General features: G+C 34.4%; 1 protein-coding gene across 26 annotated transcripts in view; it reads right to left on the bottom strand.

Moving 5' to 3' along the window:
* MIER1 (MIER1 transcriptional regulator) overlaps positions 1 to 12,804 on the bottom strand; it is a 67,784-nt gene that overhangs the window by 30,213 nt on the left and 24,767 nt on the right. For all 26 annotated transcript variants that reach the window (XR_011257785.1, XR_011257786.1, XM_069594065.1 and 23 more), the window contains 4 exons: positions 7,250 to 7,405; positions 6,614 to 6,746; positions 4,897 to 4,961; positions 1,294 to 1,366 (listed from right to left, as the gene is read on the bottom strand). Coding sequence is in view for 24 of the 26 variants with exons in the window: in XM_069594065.1 (XP_069450166.1) it covers positions 1,294 to 1,366; positions 4,897 to 4,961; positions 6,614 to 6,746; positions 7,250 to 7,405 (427 nt within the window). In the remaining 2 variants the exon portion in view is untranslated. The remainder of the gene's footprint in view (positions 1 to 1,293; positions 1,367 to 4,896; positions 4,962 to 6,613; positions 6,747 to 7,249; positions 7,406 to 12,804) is intronic.

Raw genomic sequence — 12,804 nt, 5'->3', positions numbered from 1 at the left:
CATACAATTTAACATGCTTAAATTCTCAGAGTAAGAAAGCGTCCTGAAAAAAAAAAAGAAAGCAATTGCTTTCAAAAATTAGCTAAAATGGAAAAACATTAAACCAAAACTAGAAATTGTGATCACTATTCACTGTGATATCTAATAAGGCAAAAATGTTAAAAGACAAACATATTAAGAAATAATTGAAACTGCCTTTAACTGTAACGTTAATTTGTCACATACAAAAAAATAGAAAACCCAATGGATCATTCATTTTTGTACATAATTACGATGATTTACAAAAACTGCACAGAATTTCAGTATACAATAAGGTCATTCCATATTGATACCTTTAATGTTCCTATATATTTCAGAAATTAACTTGAAAGCTATTACTAGTGTGTTAAAACATTTCCGTTGTCACTAGAATTTACTAGAGCCTGTGATACTCCCATAATGACTTCTGACTGGGGCTCTGCCCTAAAAGCAGATGCTTAGAATATAGAGTAAGTTTTCAGAGAGAATGTTAAAAAGAAAACAAACAAGACGACTTTTATAACTCCCAGAGGCTCTGCATATGTAAGCTGAAATGTGGAAAAGAAAACTGAAATAAAAGAAGTGAAGAAAGATTTCTAACACTGAGTGATGTCACACTGCCCATGAACTCATTAATCTCTCTCTCTCTCTCTCTCTCTCTGGAACTTTCACAAAGTGGATAATTTGAAATAGACTTAAAAAAAAAATCCTCAAGTATTCTGTTTTCAGAATTTCAAGTATTTAATCTTTATGACTTACCTTAGCACTATTAGACAAAAAAATGAACAAAAAATCATACAAAATTTAAGTACACAAGTTTGTTTTTCCAAATTAAACACAAACATCAAAACACTCAATATTAATAATATTAAAAATTTCAGGAGCAAATAAGCTTTTCATATCAGTTGTTTACACTTAAGTTTTTTTAAAAATCTGTCAATGGCTTCCACTGGAACAAAATAACCTACAAAATAACCTTTTAAAGTATAAATTATAAAGGTTATAAAAAGGTATATTCAGAGTATTTAAAATATAAAAAAAGATTAAAAGAATGTCTTAAGTCATCTAATAACACAATACCAAACAAGCATTCACTTTTCTTCTCTGGCTGAAGAAACAGAAAATATTCCTTACAGATATGGTGTAGGGGTCTTCTTTCATAAATCATGGGGTAACAAATGAACTGTCATGTTCTTATCCTATTATAAAAACAGTTCATCAATTCCTGCTTTTTAAAAGCATGAATTCAGCTATGTAAATATATGAATGACCCACCTTTTTCATTTTCTTTGTATCTACAAATGCCAACTGGAATCTCTGCTTGAAACATGGAGCCCACCATAATCTCCTATTTTAAAAAATATAAAATGTTAATAAGATGGAGTAACAGATTTTATGTCCACTTTCTAGATTTACCATCTTCCTGGGTTAACTGTTCCTGGTTTCTGTCATAAAATAGTTACAACCAATTAACTACCTCAGAGGAGTATTGTGAGGATGAATGAGTTAATAATAGATAAGAGCTTGGACATGATTGGATGAAAGTATCAGTAATAATGAAGGGGTGAAATGCAATATAGACAATGGATATGAACTTTACTTTAAAATATGGAGAAAAAGAAATAAAAATGAATTCTTGTAACTAACTGATAAGATAACTCTAAAAAGCAGAAATTTCAAATTAAGGTATTTTCAGAGTACCCACTCTAAGCTATGGTTTCTGAATCAGCTTCCCTGGGAAACTGAGAAATGCAAATACTCAGGTCTTACCCCAGACCTACTGAACCAGAAACTATGAGGATGGGACTCAGCAATTAAGTATTTTAACAAGCTATCCATATAATTCGGACACACAATGAAGTCTGAGAACCAGAGCTTTAAGGTAAAGGAAATAACAAAAACAGTTTGAATAAAGCCCAGTAGAGGCCAAATAAATAAAACTTCAAACCAGATGGATAGGTAATCAGTGCCTAAGTTTCATTAAAACAATGTAAGATGAAATCATAACTTCTCCCAAACATAATTAAATCTTATTTTAGGAAATCTGGTAATCAATCTATATAGTCAAAACACAGCTGTTCAGAACGACAATTAGAGGTCACCACTGATGAGAATTTATTAATGTAAGACATAGGGACCAAGATTAATTACATGGGCCCTCTTCTGTCTGTGGCTAAATGTTAACACAGTTACTATATTTTCAGAATAAAGACTTACGTAGGAAAGGTATGAAATCATGGTCTAGTAAGTTTAAATAACTCCTGGGATTTGAAGAGTTCCTCTCTCCTATTACTGTTTCCCACTGATGCTAGAGCTTCATTTTATCTAGTGTAACTTCAAAGACATGTCTATGTAATAAATTTATTGCTGCACCTGTACAGGAAAACCAGTTAGTTTTTCTAAAAATACCACACACGCATTTTTTCTACTCAAACATAGGAATTTTCCTTATATCTTTCACTATAAAAAAGATTACCCTATTGTCACTTCTTGTGCCCCTTTTAAGTTAACTCATCTCCACCTATCAGAGAATAAATAGTCAAGTTATCAACCCCGGCTAGGGTGCTTCTATAAATATTCAATGTCTGGATCCATCCTAGACAAAATAAACTCGAATCTCTAGATGAAGGCCATGGTAATCAGCATTAAAATTTCTTTAAGTGATTTTAACATGAAGCCAGAGTTGGTAATTTCTAGCTTAGTATAAAGAAAAGACACCTCTTCTTTTTCCTATTGCATTCAGAAACTTTTCACCTTAAATTTGTTCTGTAGGCAAACGAAGGAAAACAGCATTTAGGAGCATTATGTACCAAGTATCTATGCAAATTTTTTATTTAATCCTCAACAACTTCAACAAGGCTGAATTTGCTGTCCCTATACTGTATGTAAGGAGATGAAACTCAAGAAAATGAGTTTCCTTAGGATCACACTATTAGTAAATTCTGGGCTATAACTTGAACTCAGGTTTGATTTCAAAGCTGTTTCCTCTACCCCAGGTTTCAATAAAAATTTAATTTTGTCTTACAAGCCTTAGAAGATTAATCTCTGAATCCTGACAGCTTTTTACAAATCGCACTAAAATAAGACAATCTGGATTTAGTTTATTATATAAATCTGGATTTGCTTTATTACATAATTTTCCTGAGGACGGGACTAATACTTCTAGTAATGAGGGCTTGAGTATCTCCCCCATGTTCTCCCTCCTTTGAGTTTGTACTGCTTCATTTAAAAAAAGAAAAAATTCAAGGCTCAATCAAATACTCTATGGGGACACTCCAGATACAAAATCAATTTATACTGGAGAAAAAACAAACTTGGATATGTGGTAGAAAATAACAGTTTAAGATGATTACCAAAGTTTCCAGCTTCTCTAATTTTAATTTCTGCATGATTTAGTAATCAGAAATGACTGAAGAACACGCTTAAACAAGTTACACAAATAGTAACTTCTGTGATCATTTTTTTCCTGTCTTCAGTCCCATCATTTATTCATTAATCATTCAAGTTATTAATAATTAATACATGCACTGTGATAATCTTTCCTTACCACTTTAACCCACACTGATGTCTCTCTTTTCTAAACCTCTCTCTGTGGTGGTTTAATCGCTAAGTTGTGTCCAACTCTTGCGACCCCCATGGATTGTAGTCTGCCAGGCTCCTCTGTTCAGGAGATTCTTCAGGCAAAAATACTGGAGTGGGTTGTCATTTCCTTCTCCAGGGGATTTTCCCTAACCCAGGAATCAAACCCAGGTCTCCTGCATTGCAGAGAGATTCTTTATTGATTGAGCTACAGGGAAGCCAACATCTCTTTAGAAACCCATAAATATATCAATTCTGGCTGAAGCCCATAATCCGTGGGTAGCACAGTCCAAGGTCATTTTAATACTTCATTCGTCCTAGCTCCAACTACAAATATACAGATTTTTCCTTCTTTTAATCCACAAAGGGGTTATCTCTCAAGTGTGCCCCTGGCATCCAGACCAGACAACTTCAAAGAAACTAACAAACAAAACACAGGGAAGGAGCAAAAGTATTGACTAATTAAGCAAACAATCATGACTTAAAAAGGCCAGAAAGGCCACTCGACTTTATATTTTGGGCTATTCTGCCTCCCCAAAAACGACTGTTTATGCACTAAATTCAGAATCAGACCTAGGGAAAAGAACACCAAGGGAAAATAAAACCAAAACCCTCAACAGAGATTCTAAGAGATAAATCAGGTATCTCTCTCAACAAGTATGACATCACCTCTTACAGATGACTTGTCCTAATCAATTCTACATAATAATATGACACTTCTTCCTAATAAGTCAACTGTTTGGCAGCAGCTTAAAAATTCTTCAGTTTAACCATGAGATTAATTATACACTTGTATAATTAAAGACCATGTCATTATCTTTAAACTCATTTTAGAAATTAATTATGGATAGTTATACCAAAGTCCAAATCTATCTCTTCACACAATATACTCTGAGCTGCGAGTATCAACATTAAAATGGGACAGAAAAATCTGTAATCTAACTCATCAAACAAAATTTACTTAACAAATACCATAGCCTCCACAATTGTTTTCTCAAGTAGATACATATATACAAAAAGAAAACATCACATGTGATACTTTTTACAGTGTGGCTAACAAAAGTCTAGTTCCTAACTAGTTTAGAAATTTGGATTTGTAATTTTGCTTTGAGTACCAACTTGTTCAACAAAGTATGATTTTTTTATATCGCTATTTTATTTATAAGAAAATTTATGTTATTTCTCACCTGGATGTATTAAGGGAAAATCTGAACATATATCAAACTTTTGGTAAAAGAAGATACTTGGCTCTTTAAATATTAATTTATCTAAGTTTTGGGAAAATATGGCTCTAACTACCTTTTTCCAGTCTTCTGATGGTATATAATCTTCATCTTCTTCAGATTCTTCTTCTATTTCACTATCTAGAATAAGTAAGACAATAGTACTATAAAATGATTGCTTAGCCTGTCCATTCTTACATCTACCATCAAATACTTAAATATGCCAAAAAGTATTTGCAGAGGTAGGTCAAGATATTTTTAGTCAAATATTACCCTGTCAGTTAAACAAAAACAAAACTCATACACCTTCCAGGACAATCTTCTTAGATAACTATATTTTCATGAAATAATACTCTACAAAAAACTTTAGGGAAAAAATTGATTCAGAGTCAAGACAATCTGTTTCTAAACCTAATTCTGCTTCCAACAGCCTGGTGACAGAAAAACTATATGATCTCAGTTTCTTCCCTTATTAAATGAGAATTGGGACAAAATAATAGTTTCTGAACAGTGCTCCTTAAAACACTTGAGAATGCTATAACATCACTTTGGGGGAACACAGGAAGAGAGTGCATGTGTATCTCCCCAACTTCTGTTTTATTCAGAGCAGGCAAATTGCTATTTGTTTACATTTTGAACTAAGAATGCCTTTACATAAAGGAGCGGGAAATCTGAAAACCACTTGATTGTCAGCATCTTCTCAACTCTACAATGGCACACAAAATTCAAAATGGTAACATCACACACAGAAATTAATTCTTTCTATGGAAAAGCTAAGATGGGCACTGTATGTATAGTTTCCATGCATACTGAAATAACATCTGAACTATGATATATTATTTCAAGACGCAGTCACTTAGTATTCCACTTTTAAGCAAATTTTGGCAATGGACCTGCTCCTGGTTTAACTAGGGGAAAAATACATTTTCTCCAAATAATTAAATGTAATTAATTTCTCTGTGCAGTGGTAACACTTTTCAGTTGGACTGTATCTCTAAATGAAAAATTCACAATAAAATGATCACCAGCAGCCCTACACTGACCTCTAAACAAAAATGTGTAACAGAAGTCATTCACACAAAGCAGTAACCATGTTTAATCAATTTTTACTTTACCACACTTCAGGAGAGGTTATTATATTGTATCCAAGTATTTTTCTTTTTTAAATATAGAAATTTAAACTACATATTTAAACTAACAACACTAATGGTTAACTTTTTCTTACCTTACTTCTAAGGTAAGGATTCTTGCTTAGAATGAAAACATTATGGAGTAGTGATACATGCAAATATTCAAGATACATACGTTAAATGTTGTATCGACTACTAGTCAATGACTTTGAGGAGGTAGAAACATCAGCAGAGTTCTTTCTCTGTACAATATATTCCTACCTCAAGGGCCAACAATTTCTTTAGACTTGGGAACCACTGGTTAGAGAAAGCAATGCTTATGAATATTATCTAGACTGAGAGGCAAAGAAAGCAGAAAATGGAAAACTGAGGAAAAGACTAGGAAAAATAAAAAAGATGACCATGAAACAACAAATTTAAAGAACAGTCAAGAGTGGAAAAAAAGGAACACATTCAAAATCAGGTATCATAGTGACACATAATAATTACAGTAGCATATTCATGGACAACATGGCACCAGTACAACTAAACTAATAATCTAGAACAAAATCCCATTACTGATGAGAGAGATTTCCAAATCAATGAATTCAGAGTATTGGAAAAAACCACTAAAATATTAAATAGCAAAAATCATATGAAAAAATAGTAACTAATAATACTTACTCGTATCAAAATATTTACATCGACGTGGACGGATTATTTCCTGGGCATCTTGAGAAGCAACAGATTGAGATGGATCATCATTGGAAGACTGAGTTTCATCCTCTTGACCTGAGGAATCTTTTATATTCTCTTCCTGTGGAATAACACATTAAATCTCTTTAAGAAAAAAAGTGCTACAGATGAAAGGTCACAGTATTCCAGATAAAACTAGAAGACTATATGAATATACCATGGTTACACAAGATGCTAACAGTAGAGGAAGTCGACTAGAGTACAAAGAGATGCACTGAATTATCTTTGAATCTCTTATGCAAACCTGAAGTTATTTCAAAACAAAATAAAAATGAGTACAATTAACCATTATTACTTAAAAAAAACAGCATTTTAAAAGTTGGTACAAATTTATTTAGAACAGGCATTAAAAAAACAGGAATGACAGAGCAAACTATTGCCTCTCTGGAGTAGATTACAGGGAACTTCCAATTTGCATTACATATGTCTATATCTTAAGTTTTAATATTTAAATATGTTGCCTTTAAAGTTAGAGTGAAAAGAAATGACAAAAACAAGCAATCAAAATCAATGTATCAATAAAATTTTAACTTCAGGAAGATAAAAATACATGTATAACCTTACTTTATTTTCCCCACTACATCCACTGTTATCATCATTATCAGCATCTTCATCATCTTCTTCCTCTTCCTCTTCCTCCTCCTCATCTTCTTCAGGTAGCCGAATAGTACTATCATAACCATAAAGGCTGAGAAGTTCATGAATCGGCATGTCGCCTTCCTAAATAGACCGAACAAAAGTTAAATTTTTAACAGATGACATTTCATATTCCTATCATTCACAAATCTTAATACAGCAGAATATTCTTAGAACTGTTATCAAGAATTCACAAATCATAAAAGGTAAAACAATATAATTCTGAAACCAGAAAAACCCTAATCTTTACTATTCTTTTCTGCTTCAATTCAGTGACTGTACACCAACAATCAGTTCACATTTACTATGAGTACCATACATAATTTGGGAGTGGGGAAACAGAAACCAAGAAAGGGGAATGAAATTTAGAGCCCAGCCAAAACACATTAAAAACAGCAATAACATACATGAATGATACTGGATTACATCAGCCATATATTCTTTCCTAGGGTTATGTAAAATCATTTCATGTAATCTTTACTGTACATCTTACAAAACTGTTGTGCTATCTCCACTTCATAGATGAGGAAACTGAGGCGAGCAGATTAAGCAATTTCTCCAAAAACCACACAAGTTACAAGTAGTGAAAACAGATTTTGAGTCTAATTACAAAACCCATACTCTTTAACAGTGTATCAGGCCGTTTCAGCCAGGGACCTGAACCTCCCCCAACCACAAAAAGCACACTTTCCTGAGGGTGAAATGAAGAAATATCCACGTTATGAAATGAAATGAGATTTCTGCAGAAGGTACTCATTCTAATCAGTAATACAGTGTTACAGAGTATCAGCGAAACATGACAAAATTATAAAAAGAAAATTTAACCCAAATAGTCTGAGCCTATAACATACACATACACACTCTGAAGAAAAACTTAACCGAGTCAGTTTAGAACCTAGAAAAAGGATAATCGTGAAATAAGACTTTGTATTTCTCCAGCAGTACACAGTCTTACTCATGGACAGAAACAAGTTTAGCCTGTGTGTGAGATACCTTCTCATAGTGAGGATGAATACATCAGATTGGAGGATATAACCTGATGGTACTAAATAATTAGATCATACAGTTAACTCCCATCACTCAGAATTTGTGTGTAAAAAGCAAATAATGATAATTTGGAAAAAATTTCCTTATAAAAGAAACAGGAAGAAAATGCTGTTTAACACTTCTATTAATATTTCATATTGTACATGGATACTGTAGTTATAAATCAGTTTGTGAATCTGTTTCTGAAAGAAATCAATGACAAGTTGGTATACTTAATTGACTTAATTACTGTGACCTTCAAAGTACAATAAGAGATAACGCTTGAAGTGTTCAAGGATCTAGTCCCTCCAGACACCTGGTCCAGTATAAGCATTTGGTACAAAGAAACAGAAATTTAGGAATTAGGAGTCAGGATTTAAGAAAAAAGAACTTCAAAATCAAGAAAGAAATAAGAATATGATGTAGAAAAGATGGGTTAAATAAACAATGATAACATATAGCTGCCATCACATCTTCTATATGCCAGGCATTTGTGATAAATGCTTTGATTCACTACCTTATTCTTGTTTCTTAACAAAAACAAAGTGAGAATATTATACTATCTTATTTGATCTTTAAAAGTACCGGATGAGAGTGGTACCTTTATATGTAAATAAGAAAGCCAAGCAGAGAGAAACATGATGTACTGACAGAGACTTTATTGTAATACCCAGAACTCTTAATCTCAGCTCATATTTTCCATAAACTTATTCTGCATCGCAAATTAGAAGCAGGTTTAGCAACTGAAGTCACTTCTATGAGCAAGATGCCACTGAGGTCACTATTATGAATAAGGGCCAAACCAAGAAAAACACTTTAGTGTAGGCTTGCAACCAACATTCACATGGACCTTGAGAATTTACCAACAGCTTGTTTCATAATATTTCATCTTTAAGATTACCTTAATATGCTGTTACCTCTAATTTTTACAACTGCGTTTAACTGATACTTTGAGAGATCACCAAAAGAGGTATGATTACCAATAAAATAAAACATAAGTTTAAGCAAACTCAGGGAGATAGTGAAGGACAGGGAAGTCTGGCCTGCTGCAGTTCACAGGGTTGCAAAGAGTTGGACCCGACTTAGTAGCTCAACAACAACAGGCTCTCTACCTTTGATCTGTCTTATTCAAGGGCAACAGAATCACCTTGAGGGCTTATTTAAACTTACAACTGAACTCTACCTCAAAGATTAGCAGGGCTGAGGTGAGGCGTGAGTTTCTGCATTTTTTAAAGTACCAGGTGATATTGATGTTGTTGGTATGAGACCATCTGGAGAACCATTCTCATCATTTCTAGGATAAGGTAACTGCAAACCAGACTTTTCAGTGGAACATAATAAATTGTGATCATTATCCTTAATAAAGCTTGTCACTAACAGCTGACATCTAGCTCAGTTATATGTCAAAAAGATAAGTAATCTACCAACTGCATGGAAAGAATTTTTTTCTTTCTTTCTTTCTTTCAACTATCATTTGGAAAGTGGAGTATCTGACTTTCATGGTTAAGTCCAAGATTTTTCTCTCTTGGCTACACATATGACAAGTGTGACTTGTTTTATAAAAACTCATTTCTCAAAGAAAAAGTTGGCAACACCCCCAATACTGACTAAGCAGAGAACAGAGTAGAGTCAGAAGTGATTGATCAGTGTATTTGAAAGAGAAGTGCCGAATTAGAGAAACAGTAACAGAATTGGCAGAGAAAAGTCAAGACAAGTCAAAGAAACAACTGAACGACTACAGAAACAAAAAATGAATAAGCAGGTTATCCTGATTTGCAGTAACTAAAAAAAAAAAAAGGGCTGGCTAGTTTTTTTTAACCTATTTTCTCTAGTTTTACTTAGTTTCTAAAGGCATCTGTCATAGTCTACTTTTGATTCATTTGAGAGTAGCTGCTGAACAATGATTGACGCTATAGAAGGGCTTTGGGAAAATTATGCACACAACCTATTATTCAAGATGAACCTAGGCAGGGAGAAATTTAGTTTGCTAAGTTGGAATCCACTGCTATCATTTATGAGAGCATAATCAGAATCTGAACGAAATTAGTGACTGTGGTAAAGAACAAACAAGGGACCCCACAGAAGAAATCAACAGATTTAACCACGGGTTAAGAGTGATCAAGAGGTCCCTGTGACACTGACTCTCTAGTTCCAGATACTCCTTCGACCTAGATATATATTCATATGACATCTAAAAAATATTAAAAGCAATAAACGTCTAAAAAAGTTTTGACAAACTTCTAAAAAGTTTACTTTCGGTCAAAGCTGGTTTTATCACGTGTCAACAAAATAACCCTGCCTAGTCCATCAAGTGGAGAAGGCAGTGGCACCCTACTCCAGTACTCTTGTCTGGAAAATCCTATGGACGGAGGAGCCTGGTAGGCTGCAGTCCATGGGGTCGCTGAGAGTTGGACACGATTGAGCGACTTCACTTTGACTTTTCATTTTCATGCATTGGAAAAGAAAATGGCAACCCACTCCAGTGTTCTTGCCTGGAGAATCCCAGGGACGGGGGAGCCTGGTGGACTGCCGTCTACGGGGTTACACAGAGTCGGACATGACTGAAGCGACTTAGAAGCAGCAGAAAATTCTTGCTTAATACTGAAAACTAAAGAATATGTAGTGGTATTATGCTTTTCTTAGGAATCAACTTTTAAATTCTGTTGCCCAATATCAAGTTATTACGAGTAAGCAGCAAGTTAGAAACAATAAATTAGTAAGCAACAACCATGATCCACATAGTATTAAAAAGTATCTTACTTGATCTAAGGTATAAAGGGAAGTCCTAACAGCAAACACAAATACAATAAAACCCCAAATCTATTTTGCTGAGGAATCTCCAGTTTCAAATTCAAGTATCATTTCTTGTTGTCTGTCAACCAGTCCTTTCTTTCTACATTCATTTTTCCAGAAATGTTCTTTCCTCCATTCCAAACATGTATTTTGACTGAAAGTTTACCTCCTGGACTCAGAGCATCTAACTCAATTGGAATCACTGCATTCTCTGACCATTCATTTGAAAACGGCACATGACCCAAGCTTGAACATAATTTGTTTCCCGATTTTTACCAATAGCAGCTAAAGAATATAGGCTGTATCCCAAGCAATAAATCTTAGAGCCTGAAAACTTACAACATATGACAAAAATTGGACTGAAAAAGGACACCAGCATGTAAAAAGTGTTTTGGTGGCACAGGAGTCCCTGAAGTCTAGACCTCGCCCCACCCTTAATGAAATTACATGAGCCTTACAACTAAATCTTCATTTTGCCTAAGCCTGCTCAAAATGGATTTCTATTATTTGCCCCCAAATATTTGAAATAAAAAGTAATGCTACCCTGTAAGGCAAAAGTTGTTATTCCCCTCTGGAAATAAAAAAAGAGAGGATTAAATTGGCTGACAGTACGCTATACTAGGACCCATCAGTTACCTGTTCCATAGACTTTCTCATTAGCTTATACTACCAAAGTCTATGTTCTACCACATATTAAAGGGCTTTCCTCAAATTAATGGAAACATCACAATAAACTGTTCCCATTCATACAAGTGTTAAGAAATGGGAGGAGCAGAGTGAAAAAAATTATGAATCAAGTACAGGGGTTCTCTACAGTTTTGGCTGCAGTTTGTTACAGATTTCTTTGAGAATTTTATGAATAACTATTAAGATTTGAGTGATTATCATGTATCAGACATTTGCTAAATGCTTTACATATATCATCTGTGTAATAACACTGAAGCTTAATCATGTTAAATAACCAGTCCAAAGTCACACACTGATTAAACAGTGCAGCTGAGTTCTTAAAAGAGGCAGTCTGACTTACTACTTTACAGAGCCCTTATATACATATGCATACTCCTTTCCTCGAAACATGACCCTAGGTTAAGTGTACATCATTCTTAGGGAGAGTGAAATAAGACGTGCTGGGTTGACAGACTATAAAAATAAAGAAACCGGACACAGTACAAAATGAATAAAAATACAGGCATGTGGACTATACTTGCATATTGTGCTTTTAAAAAGTAAGTTGTCTAAGTATTACAACAAAAAGAGGGACAATCATGTCTGTATAAGCTGAAGGGAGACTAGCTGGAGGTGAAAACAGCATAGACTTTTTCAAAGACAAACATGGTATCTGAAATTAAATTTGACATTTATCTTCAAGTAACAGGGTACAGTTACCAAGCACCACCAGCAGTATTGTAAGGATGGAGTGGTATCTGTCTCCTAGCTGCAGAGAAAGTGGCTCCCTCTCCCTCACATCAGGGGATTAGTCATTTACTGCATGTGGTAGCAGATGATGGCCATTCAAGGGCCATCTGGTGGATGCTGCTGCTGCTAAGTCGCTTCAGTCGTGTCTCACTCTGTGCGACCCCCATAGACGGCAGCCCACCAGGCTCCCCCGTCCCTGGGATTCTCCAGGCAAGAACACTGGAGTGGGTTGCCATTTCCTTCTCCAA

This window comes from Ovis canadensis, chromosome 1, assembly GCF_042477335.2.
Source record: "Ovis canadensis isolate MfBH-ARS-UI-01 breed Bighorn chromosome 1, ARS-UI_OviCan_v2, whole genome shotgun sequence".
Lineage (NCBI taxonomy): Eukaryota > Metazoa > Chordata > Mammalia > Artiodactyla > Bovidae > Ovis > Ovis canadensis.
This window is presented reverse-complemented; position numbering and strand designations above follow the sequence as displayed.